A 26,722-nucleotide genomic window follows, 5' to 3' on the forward strand; every position below is an offset into this window, starting at 1 on the left:
AAAAAATCTGCTTCCTCTTCCTAGTTCGTGTGTAAACATTCTATACTGTATCTCCAGCGCGAAAGAACTTTTAAATATTTATTGTTTAATATTTTGTGCATCCATTCAAAATGGTTGGTGTAAAGTGTAAAGAAGAGCCGATCCGTTTCTTTTGAAATGAAAGTGGAATAAGAAAGCTTGATGCGGTTGAGAAAATGGTTGGATCGCTTTTTTTTCGGCCACTTTCTTCCACGGAGGCGGACGTCGCCTAACTCTTGAAGCTCATCTTCCAAAAGTAAGTTAAGCTTAACTTTCTTTATCTTTATAGAGCACATGATTTTATGAAATGTTTAATTTTTAGAACAAAACATCAGGTTACTTACACAAGCCTTAAATATAATTATATAAACCTTAAACATAAATAATATAGCACTGAAGCAACTTACGAACAAATTCAACTTACGAATGATTGCCCGGTACCTATCTCGTTTGTAAGTAGGGCAGCGTCTCTTTATACTGTTGGGTCATGCATCCAAGGGTTAAGCGGTAGATGGCGGCAGAGGGAAGCAAAATTTCAAATTTCGGACAGCACCTTTAAGGGTGTGGAAATCAAATATCAGCAACTTCATTGGTCGATAATGACATTAATGTAAAACGTGCATAATACTCAAAATTAACAAACAACAGGGAACAATAATAGCCAAAATAACAAACCGCATACAATGCAATCTACTTTGCAGTTGTTCAATAGTAAAACCAGACACAGGCAGAATAAACTTTTTGCAGTGAAGAGAAGTTAGCCCCAATGTCAACATACATCTCTCAGGAGGTTTATTCTAAAATGAAATAGCTCACTGGTAGCTAAAGTGCTATTTTTTAATATATATAGTTGCGAACCCAATAAAAAAATGGATATCAATCGAATGAGTTTAAAATCAGTGTGGAGCATACATACTGTATAAGTCTCGCTCAGAGGCACAATTCTCAGAAATGAGCAGTTGTTTAGAGAATGATGTAGTTATTTGATGTAAATCAAATGTGACTTGCTTACTGTTATAGAACTCATTTAAAAGTGACAGATCATATTTCCCTTTTCAGCCCTCAATGATACGATTGGAAAGATCCACATCAAAGCGACGAGTTGGCCATTATGTCTCGGCCTCGGCAGTGAAATCTTTACTAGCTCCTTGGAGATTTCCTTCAAATGGCAACCCATCTGAAAACATCAATAATTCAAGGGCGCTTAATTTACCTTGAAAAGGGGCCCCGTGGAGCTACAAGAAGCAACTTGAGATGGTCTTCTCTCAACGCGTCATTTGTATTCTTGCCTCATTTAAAGATCCGGCGTAACAGGGGTGCATGTAGGATTTGTAGCCCGGGAGCTGCTTAGCCCTCATTATAATCTCAAACACACACAGGACAGTAATAATGACTTATTTTTGGTCAATCTCTTCTAGGACATACCTAACAATATCAATTTTGAAACATGGGATGCCTTTCAAAATGTTTAAGGTTAAGACCAAAAACGAATCTTTTCTTTACTTGCCACCATTATAGTGTCAGAGACAGTTGGCTTTCAAAAAAGGAAACAATTTAGCCTCTTGTTGCCATCTAATCAACAGGAACTAAGATTTTGAAAAAACATTTCCATGTTGCTATGTATATGAATATCCCTTTATGTGAGTTTTAAAGTTATTTCATTGACTTTTCATGTGTAAAGACTTCAGTAGTTGTACAGTATTTTATCGGCTTTGACATTGAGGCCTCAAACATCCCTTGAAAAACAGCAACAGTAAGTAATGTCTTATTTTGAAAGTAGGGATGAGTTTACCAGGTATTGGTATCAAGCCAATATAAGGCCACGTTTTTAGGTGTTGGTACTCGTGACAGGTATTGATATTGGTGTCTGTATCAGGTCGATGACAGGCAATGCTTCACGTTGTCAGTACTTGCGACAGCTAACGTATCGTACCAGGTCAATCTGAGGTAATGTTTGAGGCGTCGGTACTAACAAAAACTATTGATATCGGCGATACCAGGCAATGTTTTTAGGTGTTGGTGCTCGCGACAGCTATAGTTACTACTATCTGCCATCATGATTTTGGCAGCCTATAAAGAAGCCAAAGTTATGTCATGCAGACGCCTACCCTTTGCAATTTGTTATAATTCATCCATCCAATCATTTTTTAATATACAGGCGATTATTTTCATAATTTTATAAGATGTTCACTAATGTGGGCTTTCAGGATTTTTTTATTGTACTTGGTGTCGGAACTTTTTTACTCGCTGCTGTAATCGCCTGGCTTGTTTTATCACTGCGGCCCCTGTCATGCTTTTTAGGTTGCTTGTGTGCATTTCTTAAACAGCCATGAATAAACACTTTTTTTCATCTTTCCTGGGGTCTGGGTGGGTGTTTCTACTGTACTTGAAACAGGCCTTTTCTTACTTTCATCATTTTCAAGCTACACCAACAAATAAACAATGAAAACTGTGGGGACGAGTTTGGAGTTACTCTCAATCCAATCCCTGTTTCCTCATTCCTCCTACCTGATCTGTTCTGCCGCCAAAAAGATTGGCAGCAGTAGGATAGGAGGTAAAGCGCTCGTTTTGGGTTCAAGAGGTCGCAGGTTTGATTCCCGGCTCCTCCGTGTTATATGTCGAGGTGTCCTTGGGCAAGACACTGAATCTTTAATGCCCCCGATGAGCAGGTAGTTGTTGACTTGCATGGCTCACGCTGCTATTGGTGTGTGAGTGAGTGTGAATGGGTAAGTGTGAAGCACATTGTAAAGCGCTTTGGGAGGTCTTCAGTGACTTGAAAAGCGCTATATAAATGCAGACCATTTACATTTACTGGATGTAAGATAAAAGCATATGGGCGCTATTGGAAAAAAACCATAAGGGCTCTTTGGCCTCAATTGGGCATTGTTAACACATACTTAATAGAGAGAAAATATTTCAACTTTTCATCTTTTAAGGACATGCCAAACAGAGTCTAAATGTAATTAAACATTTGAAAGACCATCCTGTTAGGTTTAAATTGGATGGTGTGATTTGGGTCGTAATCTATTCAAATTTCAAGGACAATCCTTAAAAAAAATGCAGTATTCAAATTCTTGAAAAAAGCAGCTGTTTCAGTTGTGTTCAACAGAATTCTACAGCTAACACTTAATAAAATGAATTCATGTAGTAGCTGTCTTTTTAAAAGGTTTAGAGGGTTTCAAAATTGTATTAACTTTCTAAAATTTGATTTCAATCATATAACGTAAAACATTTAACTATCTAAAGTTAGTCAGATAGAGTTTTTTTAAAAAAAATTTTATGGCCCTACACTGTAACTGTTTATCGTGTTGGTCCTTTGCTTTGGCCCTGTTTGCAACGTGTGCCCTTATGTAAATTGGAATGGATTAATAGTCATTTAATTCCTTCGAGAATGAGGGGATCGAACGAAAAACCTGCCAAGATCGGTGTGTAAAAACAGCTAAATATGTGTTCTCAAGGGTGCAATTGATCTTGTAATATGATGTTTCCATAATAGGATTTCTAAGCTACCGTAGCCACACTGCTATTGTAATGTGTTTTTTATGCTCTGAAAGGATTTATTCAGCCAGATAATCATCTCACGTGCTCATTTGTTTCACCACATTGCGAGAAAAACAAAACAGGAACAAAAAAAGATTTATGTACACAGGACAGCAGTAGGGAAACCAAAGCATGCGCTCGTTAGAGCTGTCATGCGTTTTCTCCAGTGCTGCCTTACTCATGAAGGACGCCGTTGACTCCTTTGGTCTGCCGCATTGCGTTGTACTTTTGGTGATTCTGATCATATGTTTTTCTTTTTTTCTGCAGTGGGATACCCGGGAAGAAATGTGGCACCATTATCTTGTCTGCAGAGGAACTGGGTAACTGCAGGGTACGTTTTCCAAAGAGAAACTAACAAGGGGCTGTTTTATGCATGGGCGGCACTGTTTTATGAGTCGTAAGCAGAACTGCATGATTGGCGATTTTCAAAATGGAGTTGCAAAACCTTCACCAAGCATGCATACGTGATGCATTGACCACACAATGAGTATCGGCAGAATGAAACACATGGCTCAGACTTGAAAGGTCACGGTTTCCATCCACACTCTCACTTATGTTTGAATCAGCCATGTATTTGATTTTACAGAACATTTTGTCCTTCTAATTTGAAACCGCGCACGTACTTGCATATTGGGATGGATGTGGCAAAATGTTAAGACAAATTGACCTTTTGCCTGGTAGTGGCCTCGAATAGGTTCTTATTTGCATATCAATAAAAGAGGAATTATGTGGGTGGCAATTGTATAGGCATATAGACGATACATTAGCTCCCTTAAGGTAAGTGTCCCTAATATACAACAAATAAATGCCCTTTTCCGTTTCTGACTTTCTAAAGTTCCGGAGTAAAACGTAGTTGTGAATAAGCGAAATTAATGTATAACAACTCATCGATTTTGTTTAGATACAAATACTGCATTGAATGAATCATGAAACTAAGATACAGTCAATGCACATTTGTAGATTTGGTTTACTCGAGTGGCAAATTTTACAGTTATGCAATATCTCACAATGATTGCATGTTGAGATTAATAAAAACAAAGAATACAACAACCAAAAAAAAAACTGTCACGAACGGTACAAACAGGGGACCCAAATGCGTAACGTTTCACCCAATGCTTTATTAAGTGATCGAGGAAGTCAGGGCGAGAGAAAAAGTCTGGTCCTCGCTGGGCAGGAGGAGTGGGAAGCCTTCGCGAATGAAACATGGTCGGAGATCGGAACAAGTTGGGCAGCCGGGACTGGAGATGGAGCGTGATCGGAGATCGGATAAAGTCGTGAAGCCGGGACGAGCGGGAAGTCAGGGATAGGGGATCGATACAGGAAACAGAATCAGAATACAGCTAGCCGGGACTGGAGAGCGGAGCTTGGATTAGGGATTGATACAGGAAACAGAATCAGTATACGGATAGCCGGGACAGGAGAACGGAGGTCTAATCAGGGATCGATACAGGGAACAGAATCAGGATACAGGTAGCTGTGACAGGAGAACGGAACTTGGATCGGGGATCGATACAGGAAACTGGTCGGGATCAAAACGGGAGCCAGAGGCAAAGTGCTTGCCTTGCATGCGCTGAGGTTCGCAGACGTACTGACAAGGAGTGAATGAAAATGAAGTGTTTAAATAGAGGCAAACTAATAAGGAGACAAATGGCAGCTGGGGCTAAACAAGTAAGCGCAGGTGAAAGCTATGGGTAAATCATGACAAAAACAGTATAGTAATCCCCTTGTTTCTCGTTGTGGTTACATTCCAAAAAGAACCTGTAATAGTCGAAATCCGTGAAGTAGATACCTTATTTTTCTTACAATTATCATAGAATTAAATACTTTATTATACTCTGAAACTAAAGATCAAACTCTTTTTACAATATCAAGCGTTTTTATCAAACAAAAGAATAAACATTTTATAAAAATAAGAGGGGAGAAGGTTTGGGCAACCAGAATGCAAAACACAATGCACAACGCAAATCCTTGAAGTAGCGAAACTGTGAAAACCGAACCGCTTAAAGCGAAGGATCAATAAAATATTATGCCTTAAATTATATATTCGCTCAATCAACAGCTTTCACATGTAACTTAAATGTAATGGGAGCCTTGGGGAGTTCTGAGAAAATATTAGGTTCAAGAGAAGAAAGTAAGATAAAATTGAATTCACAATGTTGACAAGGCGAAGGTTAACAATTTTTTTGTGATTTAGCTTCAAAAATACCAATAAAATACAAAAATACAATAACATTGTCTTATTCGTACATTCTTAGCTAGTTGCAATCGCTGTTTTGTTTCCAAAGCCTTATCTTTAAGCTGCTGGTTGAGAACCAAACTCCTGTGCCCTGCAAAAAGAATGAACGTTCTTAGCAGTTATTGAGGTTGGCTGTACTTGTTTATGCTTTTTGGATTCCAACACCAGAATATGTCTGAGAGCTTTTATTAAGACATCTGGGAGTGCTTTTGTATTGTAAAAAGTCTGCCTTTTTTAAGAACGCGGACATTTTGGTGCGGACCTTTCCCCGTGGACCAGATTGTGTTGTTTCCAGGCTATGTGTTTAATAGCGTATAGTCTGCTGTGATCTCTACAGGCTCAATAAAGATGGTAAACAATCCTATTAAGTTCTGCCTGTGAAGCCAAGGGAAGACTTAAAGTTCTCAACTGGTTTCTCTCTTGGCTATAAAATTGTCGGCGGAGCCTCTTGCGTTTCCTCCATGAATATTTAATGAAATAAAAGCTTGCAAGCATCAAACAATTACATACATGTTTATGTTATGAGTTTATGTTCAGCACAAAGACAAACATACCGTCGTTTTTCAAAAAACCTCTCACTATTTAATGATGCTTTATATTTGTTGGATTGAGTTGCATAGCTATGATCCCAGAATGTTGATTTGAACAACAGAGAATAGTTGAATAGGTTTGTTTAGTGGCATCTGTAACCGACATTTACATTGTACTACACTTTTTAGATCTGTAACTATAGTTTGGAGCAATGACGTGTTATCATGCAAATATAAAATTATAAATACTCTATATCGAATGATGTTCATTCAGTTTTAAAAAAAGAATCTCGTTGAATTACACATTTTGTGGGTTTTCTTTTTTTGAATTGCAAAATGTTCACGTTATGAATATTATTAACACCAATAGTAAAGAACGTATTACTGTGCTGAGTGTTTACTGATGCAGAGTGAGACATCCAATTATTTGCTTTGAAGTATTAAATTATAACATTCGGTTTAGTTTTCTATCATTTTTATGTATTACTTTCATCAGTATTTTCATTAAATGCAGTTATAGAGTAGTTGCTATTTTCATACTACCTATACCTATTTTCCTATCTATTTTCATCACGCCATTCATTATCTGCGCCACTCATCCTCACTAGGGTCGCGGTGGTGCAAGAACCTATCCCACTGGTTGTAGAATAGAATTAGAATAGAATTTACTTTTATTGTCATTCTTTGTAACCATGCACACAGAACAAAATGTCGATACACCTGACCCGTACAGTTAAACTGTAGCGAGCCGATGCAGCCGCAGCCGAACAGGGCGCACCCATTTTAGTCATTAGGTGCATTTTAGTCATTAGGTGAACAAACCCCCCAATTCCAACCCCTTAATGCTGAGCGCCAAGCAGGGAGGCAATGAGTACCAATGTTGTAAGTCTTAGGTATGACTCGGCCGAGACTTGAACCAGCGACCTCCCAGTCTCAGAGCGGGCGCCCTACCATCTAGGCTACCAAGCTGTCAAGCGGTTTCAGGGCATACAGAGTTAGACAACTTACTTATGCATTCACACCTAGGGACAAATTGGACCGGCCAATTAACCCAAGTTTTTTCTGGAATGTAAGAGGAAACCGGCTTGCCTGGAGGAAACCCCTGCAAGCACGTAGAGAACATCCAAACTCCACACAGGAAGGCTGGTAGCTGAATTGGAACCCATGATCTCAGAACTGTTCCGTGAACGCGCTAACTACTCATCTTCTGAGACGGCTGTCTATTTTAAGTGTCAATGAGACATTTTTGGGAGTGTAGAGGAAACATTCTGCAAACCGTTTATCTGATGTGTACAAGGGTATTTTATATTCAAAAGACTGATATTTGAGTTTTTTGTGTTCGATTATTTTAAATAAGAATAATTTGGAAAATGTCAAGAAAAAATTAGGAACATTTTTGAAGATATACCACCCGTTTTGCAATGTAGTTTCGAGACGGAACACGCCAAGAATTCTTCAGCTTTCGGGAGCATTTAGAAAGGACGCTGATAGATGATTCAAACCTGCACCAAAGTGATTTAATCACTAATATTCATTTCCACTCCCCTGGCTAAGCTAATTCATTCACTTAGCCACATTTTGCAGAAGGTCTACCTGAGGCAGCAACTACACGGGTAATTGATTTGGCTCACAGCTAATATTTCCCTTTTTAGTGCTCACTATTAACACAGTTTCCATGTGACATCCGCCCCAACACTCGGGTGGGCTCCAGCTGATGCAAATGAGGGAGGTGTAAAAAACACAACACAAAGCAGCAAAAGCACAAAGCGATTTTTTTCCCTGACTGATTAGAACATGTGGTGTTTTACTTGAATATGCAATTTTAATATCTTAATTATTTGATTGGATGAACAAAATCAAATGCACCACTGATTAACCAGATTGTTTCTATTTGATTAGTCGTTTGTCAGTTACATGTAGCCTATTTAAAACCTCAAGAAAAACCTGGAACTTTGAATCACATAAAGCCAATACTAGCTATTAACAGACATTGGCTAGGTAAGATTGCTCTTTGAGTGATGAATTTAGTTTAATGTTGTATTCTAGCTAAACGAACCAACTAGTTAATCCGCTTCACAGGTACTGACTGAGCAAACCTAGCTAGCAAGCTATGACTGATTAATCGTATATTTTATCTTCAAACCAAACATATTAACTAAGCATTAATCAATCTGTCCTATTTTTTGAAGGTGGTGTCTGTAACTTCCAAATATACTTGCTGATGTAATCTCTTGGTTTAAATTATGATTGCACCGTCACGCTACTTATATGGCGCGTGCACGTATATGTCTCTCTTTGACGGGCTAGAATAAACTCTTTTTTTTTCATAATTTTTAGGGTTTTGGTTGGTATTTACACTGTATTTGAAACAGTTTTCTGCCTAGTATAAAAGAAAAGCTCGAGCACGCGCGTGAAATCACCCCCCAACCCTTTACTACAACCTAATGTGCTCTGTAAGTAAGATGATAGGCGCGATGTAGGAATATATTCAAAGGCTCTTTGAATTAAGTTTGGGATTGTTTACAAATACTTATAATAAAATAATGTTTAAATTTAAACTTTTTAAGGACAGCTCAAACGACGCAGCCCACTTTTAAAAACTAATTTCAACCAGGGTGGCTTTGTTGAAATATTTAATGAAGTAGAATGTATACATATAATAAGATAATATAACATGTTTAAATGGTGTTTAATTTTACAGCAGATAACGATAATTGTTGGTGGAGAAGCAATGTTTCAATCTGTTAGTTCTTGACTTGATGGTACTGTATAGTCTACCGGAGGCCTACAGTTCAAACGTGAAATATGCGGGGTAGGAAATGTCCTTCACAATGTTCCTAACTTTCTTTATAAAGCGAGCTCTGTGCAGTTGATTCAAATTTTTCTGCCGTTTGTTACATTTTTACTCATAACTGCCCTGTCTGTGCTAAAGTGTTACCACAGCTTGTTTCATCCATCCATCTATCCATTATCTGCACCGCTTATCCTCAGTAAGGTCGCGGGGGTGCTAGAGCCCATCCCTGCCATCTTCAGGCAGTGGGCAGGGGACACCCTAAACTGCCTGCCAGCCAGTTGCAGGGCACACAGAGACAGACAACTCAAAATCACTCAGTCAGACCTAGGGATAATTTGAACCAGCCAATTAACCTGACATACATGTTTTTGAAATGTGAGAAGAAACTGGAGTGCCCGGTGGAAACGAACGCAAGCACGGAAATAACATACAAACTCCACCCAAGAAGGTTCGATCTCATGATCTCAGAACTGTGCCACGGATGGGCTAACCACTCAGCCGCTGTGCTGCCTTCAGCCTGTTTCAGTAACATTATAAACACCACTATGCAATTTAAAAATTTCTTTCAAGTTATCCGGTGTCATAGATCGAAGCTTTTCAATTATTTTACAGGGCAATAAGATTTGATAGAAAATTTTAGTTGTTGTAGGTATTTTTTTGTTCAAGCTTGTTCTTATACTTTTTAGTAAAACAAGAAAACATTACTTAAATTAGCAAAACTATCTAAAATGACATTTTGCAGATCATTTTGTTTGTCTTCAATACATTGTTCGTGTTTTGCAAAAAAACAAATTGTTAAAACAAATTCTGAATGCACTTGTGTAAGTGCAATGCTTATTACATTTCAAAGTTATCCATTTGTATTTCGGCATTAAAAACCCTGCCAAAAATGTTTGTCTCCTTTCAATGACATTTTAGCCAAGTAAGTGTGAACTTGTGGTGGCTGAACTCAATGTTCAGTTCTTTAACTTTATGGTGACATCCGGTCAAGTCAATTCAAGCTAAGTCACATTTATTTGTATAACCCTTAATCACAAAATGTCTCACAGGACTGCACAGGTTACAATTACACCACCCCCTGATCTTAAAGCAACATGTGAGCAAGGAAAAACTCAAAACCTCAGCACAAGGAAAAAAATAAACCTTGACAAGGGGCCTCACAAATGGGAATCCCCCTTTAAGGATGACCAGGGTTCAATAGATTTAGCATTGGGTAACAGTAAACAGAAACATAGTGAACAACAATAAAAGAAAACAACAGGTAATATGTTGAAATTTGTCCAGAATGTGCATGACAGCAAAGACATCTCGAGCCTGTAAAATAGTCCCCATCTCTACTGGCTGGTCGATATAGACGTTGACATGCTTAAGGTCCAGACGCTGGTCAGGTGACTCACCTTGAATCGTCATTTTTCGTATCATCATGAGCCAGGCAGTCGTAAAAAGACAGGAAAAGAAAAGTATGAGGTGGGCATCAATCATAAGCTATTGAACATAAGTGGGTCTTAAGTCTAGATTTAAAAACCTGCAGACTTCTTCTTGACTCTTGCAGTCACAAGTAGACCGGCATTTACTGAGCGGAGGCTCCATGCAGGAACATAGGGGGAAATCAAATGAAAGAGATAAGAGGGGGGAAGTCCATGCAAACATTGGTTAGAGAACCTTAAAGTCACATCTTTAGCAGACTGGGAGCCATTGCAAGTTAACAAATTTGGAGTGATATGGTCAAACTTTCTTGACTCAGTCAAAAGTCTCGCTGCCGCATTTTGAACCAGCTGCAAACTTTTAATGAGAAAAGGACAGTTGTAGATCTGGCAGGCCATGTAAAACCTTAGTGTTGGCAATGATAGGAGGTACAAAACAACATCATAAAGTGTCTGATTCATTTTGCCTCCATTATTTTAATCAGCTCCTCTCCCTTCTCAACACCCTGCCACGATGATTGCAAACATAAAACATGATTAGAGCAACATGGACTTTTAATAGGTGTCATGAAATCAGCTTGCTGTAAGAAGGAGGACATTTAGGCGTTTTTCAACCAGTCCCTTTTTACTAGGTCCTTTTCAGATTGGGTATAACTACTCCCATTTGCGTTGTTTGCATAACCTGAATGGTCGTTGACATTGTAAAGCTTGCCCTCCTCATGTCCACTATCCTTGAATGAGGACAATGTGAAATGCCTCTCCACAAAAAAACTGGGTTTCATCTACCCCCATGCCAAATATGTTTGAAAAAGTCAGCACAAGGACTTATAGATCTTGTGAAGCGTCGAGCTTGGATCCAAGCAAGGCAAGCAAGAAACTAGTCCCCTTAGACCCTTTGAAGTGTCTCATCCCTTTGGTACAAAAACATGATACTCCCATCCCTACCTTAAAGGTATATAGGTTGCTGGTGGATTTCTATTCCTTGTGGGTCGAATAACTGCCTTTTTTTTTCATAACCAATGGGACACGGTGGGGTGGGCGGGGGTTGTCATAACAGTTCGAAAAATGCAAAAGTAAGTGTTAGCACATATTCTTGGCTTGAAAGCAAAGACAAGTCAGGAAAAGCCCATTCCTGGAGCAATAGAGGTTGTTTATGAAATACAGCTAATCCGAGCCAACAGAAATTTTCTTCATTGTGCTTCGTTTACTGTTTCCAAAAATGTTGTTTGCTAATTGATAACAACAAAACTTGGCTGTCGACTCGTGAAATTTGCCCATGCCTGCTTTGGAGTCATAAAAAAATACTTCATGAGCTTCATGAAGCTTCACGAAGCCTCATTTATCGATTAATAGGAAGTCAACGCTCCATATTTTCCACCGTGTATGTGGTTTCAGGACCGATTGTATGGTGCTATGGGTCTGCTGTTGTAGAGACAGAAAACAGAAAGTATCAACAATTGATCGTATCAGCTAGCGTAATTTGCTTTTCTGTCTAAATATAGGTAGAATAAACAAATCTCAACATATTTGTAGCGCCATTTATTGGTTCTTTTTGTGTGGTTTTCTTTTTGAAGGTCTATCGACATTGAGTTTACATTCAGTGACAGCCCACTTGAAATAGATATTTGACGTGTATACCTGTCACTCGGAGTCAATGAGTGAATTTTTAGCATACCATTCAACCTCCACGGCTCCATGCCCGTACAAACTGTCGTATTTTCCCGTACAAAATAATCGTACACCATAATTTTTTTTTTTCGGAATGATGCATGATGGGAAATCCCCAGGCGGAAGACGCATGCGCACATTAGCATCAAACCGCTCACTTCGTTAGAAACAAAAAAAAACGATACGGATATAGAGGCTTCCGCAGCGAACTCCTTTGACTCGATTGATTTGAGATAGTCGTGATTGACAAATTTGCGTTTTTCCGTACAGATTTCCTTGAACGTCGTACTCGTCTTAAAATGCATAAAAAATGTACTTTGTACGGCAAAACCGTACAGGTTGACAGGTATGTCATAGAAATCGAATATCTATTTCGGGTGTGATCACTTTTGAAAGCAAATTATGTAGTATTTTGTTTTGGGCTACAAACATTTTCTGTTTGCTTGTTTTTTGCCTATTCAGGAGTCTACGTTATGTATTACATTACTTCCTTTTACTTCACTGCAGAGTAAATATGTACCCTAGTGCTTAGCGTTAGACATTTATAGCAGTCAATAGGTGTCAATTGGTTAATAATTGAGAGTAGGGTGATCTTTTTTTCTTTTGCCCTTTTCAAGAACTTTCACGCATAATCTGAGAGGGCTTGCCATCGGGACTATCTTGTTTTGTGACTCTTGCCTTTCTTGGGCAGGGAGCAGCCACATAAGAACACATTACCTAAACACAAGATCACCGTCTAATAGCAAGAGCTTTTAAGGCCATGTTCATTGTCCTTCTAATAAGGGCCTACATTGAAATGATGGCCAAATGAATGTAATTATGGTAATGCCAGCCTTTCCACAGAGTTATTAGCTACACTCTTTTATATTCTTTGCACACATTGAACTCATACTAGGGTTCTAAGTAGTTCTCCTGCTCTGTGATTATTATTGATTGACAACCCACCATCGCACCAATGCATGACCTGCATTGCAGATAAAAAGGCATGTTGATTGATTCATTTTGATTAAAGATGCGCATTACAAAATTATAACCCAAAACAAAACAATAAATTGTTTGGAAAACAGGCACAGGGTCAGTCAGAACTTGTGATCAAATCAAAAAGCTAAGGCAGGAAATTCTGAATGGGTATCTAACAGGGTATTCAAAAAAAGGGTTAGGGGTTGGGTTAGAAAAAAAAACTACACGGAACTTGGACACAAGACAAACTTATCTCATCTCTAGATAATATGCAAAACTGTCTACAAAACATCTAACATTACTATTGGACCTTAAGGTAACATATTACACGTTATATGAATGTTGATGAAAACCAGTGTGTGATAACTATCTGATAATTATTCTTACAGCAAGTATCCATACGAATACCATTCCCAAAGTAAATCCTTTTTATTCTATCGACACTTGCAATAAAAGCCAATACTAATATTGGCTGCACTCTATTGGCTGTTTACCAATTATTAAGGAAAAAAAAAACGAAAACAAATACCCAAATCAAAAAGGAGTAAAACCTAAGAAATAAAGTAAACAAAAGGGGAAGATTAAAAAGAAAATGAGAAAAGAAAGAAAAGAAAAAAAGCAGCTAACAAATAAGAAAGAGGGGAAAAAGCAAGAAAGAGAAGTAAAAAACGTAAGTAAAGTAAAAAGTAAAAAAAAAAGAAAGAAAACAGAAATGAGAAAATAGAGAACAAAAAAACAAAAAAAGAACAAAGAGCTAGGGAAGAAAATTAACAAAATGAGAAAAACAGTCAAAAATGGGAAAAGAAAAAAAAGGAGAAAAGCCCATCCCAGCTATCTTCGGGCAGTGGGCAGGGGACACCCAGAACTGGTTGCCAGCCATTTACAGGGCCCACCGAGATAGACAACTCATCTCATTCACATCGGGGGACTATTTGGGCTGTCCAATTAACGATACATGCATGTGTTTGGAGGAAACCCCGCGAGCACGGGGAGAACATGCAAACTCTGCACAGGAAGGGTAGTAGCTGGATTTGATCCCATGACCTCAGAGCTGCGTTGCTGACGTGCTAACCACTCAACCGCTGTGTTGCATACGTTAGTCATTGCATTCAAATTTAAAGGGTTTTTTTGGACATGTGTGGTTTCCACACTTGGGATTGATGTTGCTCACCGTTATTCCAAGTGACGCTCACAGACTTTGTGTGGGATTATAGGCTACATTGGAATTTACCATCACTAGATGAAAACTCGTTCCTTCTCTTCCTCTGCATTAGGACTACGCCACTATGCAGTTTTGTGCTAACAAACTAGACAAGAAAGACTTCTTCGGCAAGTCGGACCCCTTCATGGTATTCTACAGGAGCAACGAGGACGGCACGTAAGTCTTGTACGGCTGAGTCGAACGAGGGATTGGAAATACTCCAGTGGTCCATTCTGATCTTTCATTGTCAGGTTCACCATCTGTCACAAGACAGAAGTAGTAAAGAACACGCTGAACCCCGTTTGGCAGCCCTTCTCCATCCCTGTCAGGGCGCTTTGCAACGGCGACTACGACAGGTAGGCTCGATGCCTTCGGAAATTCCTATAAAACGCTGCTCAAACAATCAGCGCTCTTAAGTTCTGCAGTTCAATTGTGAGCCATCAGTGTCTTTTCATCCTGGTGGGTTTTGAACGAAGGCCTGATTCTAATCAGTTGAAAACTAAATCAAGATATTTCACATCCATTCGTAGTTGATCAGTGACATTCATTGATATTTAGAAGGGGAAGTACTCATGGTGGGTACTCTCTGTATTTCCATATAAATGTGAGAAATGTATACAGAAATACTTTTAGGAAGATATCAGGTTTATACATGCTAACATTATGAAATTAAAAAGCGTTAGATTTTATCACACACTCTAGTTTTACACGCAAAATAAAATCCGTCTCCAGAATCTATCTACAAAAACATGTGCTTGTTTAAAACAGGAAGTGGCAAACTTTTATGTTTATTCGTTTGTATAGCCCTTAATCAGAAAGAGTCTCCAAGGGCTGCACAGAAAACAGACAATTACAGACTATAATCTATTATTAAACCATCCCCTGCTCTAAAACCTACATGAAGGCCAGGAAAAACTCAAAAACCGCAGCATGAGGAAAATGAGGAAACCTTGAGAAGTGAGCGCTGATGAGGTAATCGCCCTTCCAGGATGATTAGGCTGCAATGGATGTTAAATATAAAATTTAAAATATTTAATGGAGGACAGTGCTAGAGAGTGACCTTACGCTCATCCCCGAAAGTTTTTGTGTTTTTATTACTTAGTATTGCATGAAAATGGTGAAAGTAAGAAGAGTCTTGCTTCAAGTATATTCCAAACGCCAACTGAAAGGCCAAGAAAGATGAAAAAAGAAGAGTTTGTACAAGCGCGTCTAAGAAATGCACATATTTGAATGTGCATTGTGAACAAGCTGACCGGGCTGCAATGATGACACAAGCCAGAAGATGGCAGCACAGAGTAAAAAAAAAAAGTTACAAATTCCATACAGCGCCTTTATTCCTCCTTCGGCACTATAATATAAACAGGATCAAAACATTAAAAACAATACTTATACATAAAAAAAATGACCAAAAAATGTGTTACATATACCCTTTACTGTACAAATAGGAAATAATAAAACAAAACAGATATGAAGGTACATCAATTATGCTCAAGTGCTTCTTGTATTTATGGATTTACACATTTGACCGCTTGTGAAGCAGTCAGTTGGGTAATTGCAATTATAAATTACAGCGACAGTTTATGCTACAAAAAAGACAGGTTTTGCACTTTTTGTCAATAAACAATATTTTCTCCGATCTGTAATCATTTTAAACAAACATTGTGGTGTATAAAATGTTTGAAAATAAGCTGGGAAGTTTGAGCACCCTATTGTTTATTTCATATTATTTAAAAAAATGTTTTAACTTTTCTTCAAAGGACTGTGTGTAATATTTAGTGCCTCCTAGTGGCACAAAAAAGACTTTATTTTGTAGAAAAAATATTTATTTAAAAAGTAAGCAAAAATACATGAACTGTCAAACTATTGTTATTTTTTTGCAAATATTAACGGTTCAATAAATTTGTATTTCTTCCACATAGTGGAATCCATACCTAGAAGATGCCGCCATTTTTGTGTGGCATCTTGCTGCTATGCTGCGTTTATTTGCCACTGTTTTCAGTTTGCGATAGACAATACAGTGGCATCTAGTGGTCAAATATTACACAATGTATCTTTAAGGACACATTCAATCAATACTGAGCTTAATAAAGTGTTTATTATGTAGACCAAAACATAAAGAAAGGACACCTTTTGAGAAACAACACAGGGCATGAGCCCTAGCACCACCTAGTACTGCAAATTGAAAGTAACAATTGGAATTGTGTCCTCAAGAAGGCTGTGTATTTCCAATCCAAGGGAAAAACACACGAGGAATGGGGCGAGTTGTAAACGATTTTGTCTTTGTCGAAACGCGCTTAGGTTGGCGAGGGAAAGCTACGTTGACTATGTGCGTGAATAGTTGATGAGGGCTAGAAGTGTTCAAAGGTTGGACCTTTTGCTTGCCGGGTTCCTGCAAAGACGGATTTTGCTCAGCTGCAGTCTGCTCACCTGCAAGTTAATTGGGTCGGACAGATGGAGAGGAACCCAGATGATACCTCTGAGGATTCAGACTCGTCAAAGGAGATGCTTTCCAACCTGGCTTTTTTTGCTCACGAGAACGGATTTCAGGTTTTGAGGCAACATATTGTCTCAATCACATGTTTTTGTGTTCACAATCCAATGAAACCATATACAACATCTGACATTCGAACAAAGACGACTTTCATTCGCAGGTACTTAGGACCACAGCTAGGAAAAGCTATTTTTTTCCGGCAAATTCTCATTTTTAAAATTCACTGTATAGCACTACAACAAATAGCAGCCCGGTAAGGCTTATGACAATTTTGTCCAGTCAGCTGGCATCCCAGCATCTCAGTCACACAGAAATCTACCGCTACAATCGGTAGCAGATGACGCCATTGTAATGGTTTTCATCTTGCATCACATCTAACTTCCGAGCAGTTGGTCAGAACCAATCCTGGCCATAATAATATATATAACATACACATTTTATATATACACATTATATATACATACACACACATATTATATATATATATATATATATATATATATATATATGTCAAAGAGGTGCATCTGATTCAGGGTGATACATGGAGTGCAGGTGGACTTCTAATGGGCGGACTAACAAGTATTTCAGGATCAGAATTCTAGATGATACACAGGTGATCAAATGCTTATTTGCAGCTGTATCACACAAAACAATTGTTAAATAATCATTCATTGTATTTTTTGATTTTTCTTTTTATTTTATCTCTTTGACAGTGGACATGCACCTTTGCTGAAAATTTCAGACCCCTACATGATTTCTACATGGGAGAAATAGCAAAAATTCATGACACTTTTTTTTGTGTATCTAATAATGTCAAATGTTATCAAATGAATGTTGACCTGAATCATTTTTAATGGGGATAAAAAGCTCTCAGAGAATGTCTTTAAAGCACCCTTGAATTCTTTTTAAAGACTACTGAGATATGCTTTACAATAATGGAATTGTACTGTATTCTGTCGTTGGGATGTTTGAATTGAACAATATCTTATGAGTCAGACACAAAAACATTTTGAAACAACAAAATTAGCGATCTCAATGTCAGACTTCAGAAAAATATTCAATCTTATTATTTCTAAAAAGATTGTTTCTTCTGCAATCGTAATAGTTTTTCTAGATTAATTTTTTTTTATATTATGACATTAATGATTTCAATGACGTTATTTTATTTTTATTTTCGTTCAAGACAATGCAATAGCTCTTTCAAATTCAATTTTCATTAAAACACTTTTGAGTTTAAATAAGGTGTCATTTTTAAAGTCATGTTTTATTCTTTTTTTACTTCAATAATAGCAATATTGTTTTACAAAAATAATCAATTTTCTTCAAGGGAAAATTCCCCCTTTTTAAAACAAATATATGGTTTTCATATCAGATATATAAATATTGTTACTTTGAAACTTCTTTTTTTTTTAATATAATTTAATTCTAGCCAATTTTACAGGTAAAATCATGTAACCAATATGTTTGGGGTGCTTTAATAAAAAAAGACAGGGTAAAAACACATTCCACACCACGAACTTCAGTAGACCAACTGTCGGACCCGAAATGGGTCCGACTGCTTGCTGTCTTCCTGAATCTGCTGGGATGTGACTGCGGCAGCAGCAGCAGCAACAGCAGCAGCTTGTCACTCAAGTTTTCATGAAAGACACAGAAAGAGAGCCAAAGTCTTTGCTCTCCCCCAGTGAATCCCTCCCGGCTGACTTGGTGGCTTTCTTGCCCCCCAGCCCAATTAATTGGGAAAACTTGCAAAACACGTGTCTTCCCACGCGGTGACTTTTCTAAGTTTGGCTTTCCCCCCAAACTTGCGCAACCTAGAGTTAAATTTAGGTTACAAAGGGAGTAATATGGAAATGTCCCCCTAAAAGGTTTCCGATATATTTCTGAGGAAATTTTTCTTTATGGAAATCCCCCCAAAATTAGTCCCATGAAAATGGATAGTCATGTCATAGAACTATGTCCAGCTTAACAAAAACACAATACTAGTTTAAAAAATAGCTTAAAAATGCTTTAAACGTGTACTCCAGAAATTTTAAATAAGCAAAATTATTTCTCTGTGTTTTTATTTGGTTTCTTTTGTATATTTTCATTGTTCTGTTAATTTTCCAAAGTTTTGAGCGATGCAGGGGGTCACCAACCCGTGTTAAACTGAGAGCTACTTTCTGGTTACTGATAAGCGCAAAAGGCTACCAGTCTATATGCGTTTCTAATACAACAGCTTATATTATTACTACCGTAGAGGAACAACACTGCCGCAAATTCATTACCCCTAACCTTTTACCAATTACTGACTCTGCCAACACCTCAAAAGATCCACTATCCATTTACAGGAAGTGACCAGACTCTCCAGCTGTATAATAAAGATTTGAAACTTCAAAGTGTTCATATATAATCAAAAGATTAATGAACTTCATCTGTGTGTCATGTTCATGCCAGGAATTATTTCACTGGGTGTGAAATGATGTCTATTATCAAGAATTATAACTATTATAATAGTTATAATCAACCATTTACAGAACTTAATTTTGAAAAGCCTCAACGGGAACTCACCGGTCACAGGACCCACCTCCAGTGACCGTGACCTCATCACTTTTAAAGCAGACGCGCGCACTGCTTTGTCTCTTCACCAGCAGTCTTGCTCTCCATACCGGCAGCCGTCCGCACGCGCCCCTGCTGGGCAACATCCAAAAGAGACGGGTCCGCGGGCATGGGGCTGGGTCAAGATGGCTTAATAAAACCTCCCAGCTTGGGACCGGGCCAACCCAGAGCAACAAGCCTTTGAGAGCCCGTGGTGCTCCTCGTTCCTGTCGGCTGGATAAGGATAGCCTCCAGATCAACAGCAAAAAGGAACCTGTACTATTTGCCTACTGGACTGATCAATAATATCCATAGCAATGAACTGGGAAATGAAAAATTTAAAGCTAAACAAAATATGTTTAGAGTATTGCTTCCCTAAGGATTAATGTTAGACACAATTTGAGGCTATTTCGAATTAATTCGGGTGGGAAACCGTGAGCACTACTGCTGGCCAAATTAGATTCTAAACCAAATAAACATATATTCAATCAATTTTCTCTACACTGTGTGGCTACTATGTAACTTTTATGTTGTTACCAGGTTAATTATTAGAAATAGGATTAAAATAGGCTTAGTTAACCACTAAAACATCTACACCTAATGATCTCTTTTGATAAATGACTGGGTAATTCTAGAGTTATACTTAGTTTATTAGTCCCCTTTGGGAAATGTACTTCTACCAACTCTACCAGGGAGAAAACAGAGACCTAAAATTACAAAAAAGAAAAAAAAAAGAGTGGGAAAAAATACAGCAGAATGACAAACATACATGACAGTGGGACAATGAGGGCAGACTGGTTTGATAGGTCAGCATGGCCTATTGTTTAGAATGGTTATGGGGATCAGGCTTTTCCCCAAGCAGGCCCTCCTAAATCTAATTGTATCAGTGCCCTGACTGTAGCGGGATGAAGTATTGGTGTAGTGGGTGAGTGATAGCTTGGACTTCTGTGTTGACCTGTTATATAAGAAGAAGACGGTGGTAAGAATTTATCATGTTTTATATACTCTGATAATGTAAACGATTCATCAAGCCTGTTGGAAAGAAAATTTCCTAGAAAGTCACAATGACCTATCACTGGTGAAACAGGTGTTCTTCGAGGGCTAATTAATGCTCATGGGCACCATGTTGGTGAACCCTGGTGTAGAGCCACAACTCCTAGCAGAATAAAGACAGCATTGTCCTGATAGAATTCCTAACAATACAGATAGATAGATAGATAGATAGATAGATAGATAGATAGATAGATAGATAGATAGATAGATAGATAGATAGATAGATAGATAGATAGATAGATACTTTGTTCATCCCCGAAGGGAAATTCACATTTCCAGCAGCATCCCTGAGCTGAGAACAATCAAGAACAATCGAAAATAACACGGGAGCTGCTGGAGTGGCTGCCATTCGTGACGGCGCCGGAAGAAAAGATTCAATTTGAATCATGTACAAACAAACAAACAATTGAATCATGTACAAACAAACAAACAAACAAAATATTCATGTTTCAATAAGTGGATTGTTAATAAAATGGGGGGAAAATAATTTCTGATAGTGATATAACCAGGTAAAACTAATTTTAAGTTACCTGTCCAAATGAATGTTGTGCCATCTCACCTTTCCCACTCTCTCTCCTCTCACCTTTGAACCAAGAAACTACAACAAAACTTGTCCAAAATGGTTATATTTAGCATACCATTGTATTTTTATTTATGTGGTAACTTTATTTGAAAAAAAAACATAAAATTGCCTTATTTCCCCATTCCGGGCTCCTAATACCACTATGTATCATTCTCACCTAAATTACCAAAAAGGCAAGTTTAAAGCTTGAACCTTTATCCATCACCGAAGAAAGGTGTAGGGATTTTTCTAGCTTTCATTTTGAAAATCGTTAGGATTGAAACAAATTATTCTTTACTGCATTCAGTTAAAAAATTGCCTTTAGGTGTTGCTTGTCCTCCTCCATGATTTTTTTTTTTCTCTGAAAGATCCTAGAACTTCCTACACTGATAATAAAAAAATTAAATAACGTTGTTACTTTGAGTTCTTTGAGTTCTGATATGAATAACTAATCCCAAGAAAATTTATTTAATGAACCAGGCCGATTGAAATAGCACACAAAATTTATTAATGATAGGGGGGAAAAGGGGGAGGGGAAGGCACCAGAGGGAATTTTTCGACCACTGAAAGTTACTAGCACAAAACGAAAGTTTCCCACTACAATGCTTGTCAATTTGGGGAGATTCCATTGTTCAGAAACAAACTCTCATTCTCAGGAATCAGCAAACATGGTGTTAAATTTGAAACCGTCCTCTTACGGATGGTCGCAACGTATGCCTGATGTGCTGAACTTAAAGCCGCAGTGCAGGCCGTTGTGCGAGACCAACCAACCAACCGGCCAGCAGAAGAAGAGAGAGCGGCTATCGCTCAGCCCGTTGTTTTTAGATGGACCATTGATGCTCGACCAGATCAAGCGTCTGTGGGCGTGGTCTTAGATATCTGATACTCGCAGTATCGGGTGATGGTGTTGGAATTTACTAAAAAGTAGACTAGAAAGTCAAAGAAGTGAAAATGTAGCGTAATGTTCTGTACTTGAGAATGTCCCTCCAATCGACATAATTTTGTACGCTTGGGAAAAATTATTCTATTAATACATGATATATTCATTCCAAAGTGAGTTATTTGAAACACATGTGGAAGTCATTTTTGTTTCGGGCATATTTGCTTTACAAAGGTCTAGTTTTTTTTTTTTCTTATTTCACCCAAGCTATTAAAATATGCATGCCCGCTTTTGCATTTCAACACTTCAACCGGTGTCTGGGTTAAAACCGTTCAATTGAACAGTGACAGCTGGGTTTTTTTTTTTGCACAACTTTTTGAATTAAAAAACACGATTTATGTGCTTTGATGCAAGCTTGAGGCATTTGGGTAAAACTCAGATCTACAACATTTGCCTTTGAGAATAATTTCCAGTGGAGTACAGGTATTTGTTTATTTATGCTTGAAATAATAGCAATCAGCCTTTTTTCTTGTCATGAATCACTCATGGCAGTTTGTTCTGCTTCAGTGTTACACGCCCACACCTTGACAATAACAAATGTCTCCATTGTGTTGTTTTTCTTTTTCTTTTTTACAGGATAATCAAAGTGGAAGTTTATGACTGGGACAGAGATGGAAGGTCAGTTAAACACAGACACATGCATGCACAAGTACAAACATCCCCGTGGCATAAAATGTAATGAATCCTGTTTTTGCTGTTGTTATTCTCTGGCAGCCATGATTTCATTGGCGAATTCACCAGCAGCTACAAAGAGTTATGTCGGGGTCAGAGCCAATTAAACGTCTATGAGGTGAGTGAGGATTCACACTCACCAAATGCACATGCATACACACTGCCGTGGGCCAAGGCTAAGTAAACGTTTAAAATGGACGGATGAGCTTTCATAAAAACCGTTGGGAAAAGAGTGCTTGTGCACTGAAATTATTACCAAAATAACAGTCAGCTGTTCTAGCTACTCCGCACACAAAAATTCTGTTTTTAATTGAAGAATGTATCTGTTTGTCATTATAATTTAATAAAAATAACAGCTTTGTTTTATGTGAAATACTAAAAGTAAACATCAGCTGTGACCGACAAAACAAACTTAAAGCCCACAATAAGGTTCTTCCCAAAATCATGCCTTTGAAAAATTGGATATTGTTTTAATGGCCACCCTACAGTGCCCTTAGAGTAGCTCATCTAGAATTATGCTCAAATCTGAAAAATTCTGTATGGTGGATCTATTTTAGTTGATGAAAAAAAATTGCATTTGGAATATATCAAAAGTTAGTCCAGTCTAGCGAAAACCTCTTGATGTATAATGAATTTTTACCCTCGTTTTCTGTGTCCTGAATCCCAAACAGCTTTTTACTTCAGAGTAAATCAGTTGTCTCCATTGCCCAGGGCCGGCGAGGTTGCCATTACCCCACATTCAGTTGGAGAATGGGTCATGCTTATTTGAGCTGCTTATTGGAAATGGCCATCAGGCAGCTTCTGTCTTACTTTTCATGAAAGAGGGTTAAGTGCACAGTGCAGACCGGACCAGCAGTGTGGGAATACCAATGAGCAAAACAGCCATTTGCCCTCATTCATCTTGTTTAAGTTGTCCTTTAGGCTACAGTTAGAGTCTTGCCAAATGTAAATAATAGGACATTTTGACTCGTACGCGTCTCTCTCACAGTTGAATAGACTCATCTTTCTTTATCTTTTTGGGGGGGTTGGTTTGAAAAAGTCGTTTGTTTTGTTTTTTTACTTTCACCATCTCCATCGACCGCCCGCCCCGACAGTGGGAGGTTGCTGGTTTGAGCCTCCGCCGGGTCATTCCTAGGACTTACAACATTGGTACTTATTGCCTTCCTGCTTAGCGCCCGGCATTAGGGGTTGGAATTGGGGGGTTTGGTCACCTAATGCATCCCAACGAGATGTTGTAACACATCCGTTGGGCTGCGCGAGGGGGCTAGGAACCCCCTCCTCTGTATCAATCTCCCAGAAAGACTAAAAGAAATGTGAATTTGATCTTGACGCGAGCCACCTTCACTAGGGGGATATGGCTCGTCATCCTAGAATAAAAGAAAACCTTTAGCATGCGCATGAAATCACCCTACTCTCCCCCACTCCCCGCTTCCTATCGTCTAGCCCAATGCGCACAACTGATGATAAACATAAGATTAAAGCAGATAGGCGCGGTGGAAAATATGTATAAAGTCTCAGTTGGGGCAGCACGGCAGCGCAGTGGTTAGCGCATGTGCGGCACAGTTCATGTCTTGGGAACCTCCTGCGTGGGTGCAAATCCAGCTCGAGACTTCCTGTGCGGAGTTTGTATGTTCTCCCCATGCTTGCGTGGGTTTCCTCCGGGCACTCCGGCTTCCTCCCACATTCCAAAAACATGCATTTCAGGTGAATTGGCCGGTCCAAATTTTCCCTAGGTGTGAATGAGCGAGTGAGTTGTCTGTCCCCGTGTGCCCGGCGATTGGCTGGCAACCAGTTCAGGGTGTCCCCTGCCTACTGCCCGATGATTGCTGGGATGGGATCCAGCACCCCCGCGACCCTACTGAGGATAAGCGGTGTGGCTAATGAGATGAGAGATTTCAGTTGGGCATTGTTAGCACATACTTAATAGAGAAAAAATATATGTATGTTTTTAGCTTTAAAGGAAATGTAATAAACTGTAGAAACCTTTTTAGAGTTTTGGTCCGTTTTAAAATACTAACTCCTCTCTAACATCCCAGTCAACGTTTTGCTCCAATCATCCACTTGTGAGAATTACAGCACATTTTTAAGTGCTCAAACCAGGGCTTGTAATCACAAGAAGTGCATTCTTGAAGAGTAATTGTTTTTTTACACAAAGCGTAGTGCGAACATTGATGATCCTGTAAACATCTATGTTTGTCATGGCAAAATATTTCAAAAATGACTTTTCCTTTTTAGAGTGTGTGATTGTTATGCCATTCAAGCCACAAGGAGAATCTCAAAATCTGCATTGCAGTGTTTTTCAAGCAGTGTGCCGGGGCACACTAGTGTGCCATGAGACCTTGCCGGGTGTGCAGTAGGAAATTGCTCGATACAGACGCTCCCCTACTTATGACCATTCGACTTAAGCAAAACAGTAGATACTGTTAGGAATTGAACTATTGAAAATGTAGCGTTTACCAAATTGTTTGAATTAGTTATCTGACTCCATTAACCAAACACAAACTTCATTCTCCTAACAATGCATGCTCGTTTCTTTTCGGGAAAATATGGGCAAAAGACCGGCATTTCCACACGGGGTCAGATTTATTTTCTTAAACAATAAACTAAGTGAATTCCATCGAATTAGCCGAATTAGTGTCGCTCTTCGTTCTCCCTCGATCTTCTATCTTTCGTCTTCTGAAGTTCTTTCAACAAGAGGTATCGGCTCCTCCCATGGGGCGTGCTGACTCCACCCATGGGCGTGCCGACTCATCCCATGGGCGGCCAGATGCCAGCTTCACCACCTCCTTGCCGAAGGGCGTCACGATGTCTAAAAAAACACCAAGCGTTTAGCAAAACAATGCTTACGTCCTTCGTCAGCTCGCTGTTATCAAAATTCCCCAGCCAAAACATTCTGCACTTGGAACAGCGCGACCTGTCATCGAACTTAAGCCTTCTCTGTGAAAAATCTTCATTGCATTCAATAAATGTAACTTGTATAAAATCCTTTATAGTAAAATGTATAAAATATAATATCCTTTAATACGAACATTTTATCTGAAAAATATACGGACATTGCTGTAAGTTTTGGATTGTGGGCACCTTTTCCGAGTAGATGACAGTGCTGTAGTGCTTCTTTCCACCGCGTGGCACTGTGAGAGGTCACCCAGCATCCACCTCGAAGAAAAAATCTGCTTCCTCTTCCTAGTTCCTGTGTAAACATTCTATACTGTATCTCCAGCGCGCTAAGAACTTTGACATTTTTATTGTTTAATATCTCGTGTATTCATTCAATATGGTTGGTGTAAAGTGTAAAGAAGAGGCGATCAGTTGCTTTTGAAATGAAAGTGGACCTAGAAAGCTTGATGCGGTTGCGAAAACGGTTGGTTCACTTTTTATTCTTTACTTTTTACCACGGAGGAAGAAGTCGCCTAACTCTTCCAAAAGTAAGTTAAACTTAACTTTATTTATTTTTATAATCTAGTCATGTTTATTTGTGACGCCCTTAATCAAAAGGCTTCACAGACCATAGAATGTCCATGCCTAATATGTAGCTTTGTTTTTCACTACTGTGCTTTATCGTTCAGCCTGATTTGTAACGTTATAGAGCATATTATTTTATCAAATGTTTATTTTTCAGTTTCAAAATAATACAGGTTATTTATACAAGCCTTAAACATACTTGTATAAACCTTGAACATACATTCCATACACTGAAACAACTTACGAACGAATTCAAATTATCTCGTTAGTAAGTAGGGCAGCGTCTGTATTATCTTTGCAAAGGAGTATGCTATTGTCAGTATCTTTGCTTTCTTCCATTGATGAGCCGAATCACTTTAAAATTCCTCCATGTCAGTAGGTGGCAGCAGATTCCATTTTTTTTCTTTTTTCATATACTGTAGGACAGGGACATTTACGTAATAACTCGTTTGGGTTGGCGAAGCTATGCAAAATTGCACTGCAAAAAATAATACATTTTAAAAAGTAAAAATATTGCACCTAATTTTGCTGATTCTAATTATAGGTTGTTGATTTTGCAAAGTTATAACTTTGTAAAAAAAAAGTTCCACTATCAGA

General features: G+C 38.5%; 1 protein-coding gene across 2 annotated transcripts in view; it reads left to right on the top strand.

Moving 5' to 3' along the window:
- The window catches only part of cpne5a (copine Va), a 121,328-nt gene that overhangs the window by 49,213 nt on the left and 45,393 nt on the right, over positions 1–26,722 (top strand). For both annotated transcript variants that reach the window (XM_088331104.1, XM_088331105.1), the window contains 5 exons: positions 3,826–3,889; positions 14,445–14,548; positions 14,623–14,727; positions 22,568–22,609; positions 22,706–22,781. In XM_088331104.1, coding sequence (XP_088187230.1) covers positions 3,826–3,889; positions 14,445–14,548; positions 14,623–14,727; positions 22,568–22,609; positions 22,706–22,781 — 391 coding nt within the window. The remainder of the gene's footprint in view (positions 1–3,825; positions 3,890–14,444; positions 14,549–14,622; positions 14,728–22,567; positions 22,610–22,705; positions 22,782–26,722) is intronic.

This window comes from Urocampus carinirostris, chromosome 3 (assembly GCF_059441175.1).
Source record: "Urocampus carinirostris isolate Australia breed hairy pipefish chromosome 3, RoL_Ucar_1.0, whole genome shotgun sequence".
NCBI lineage: Eukaryota > Metazoa > Chordata > Actinopteri > Syngnathiformes > Syngnathidae > Urocampus > Urocampus carinirostris.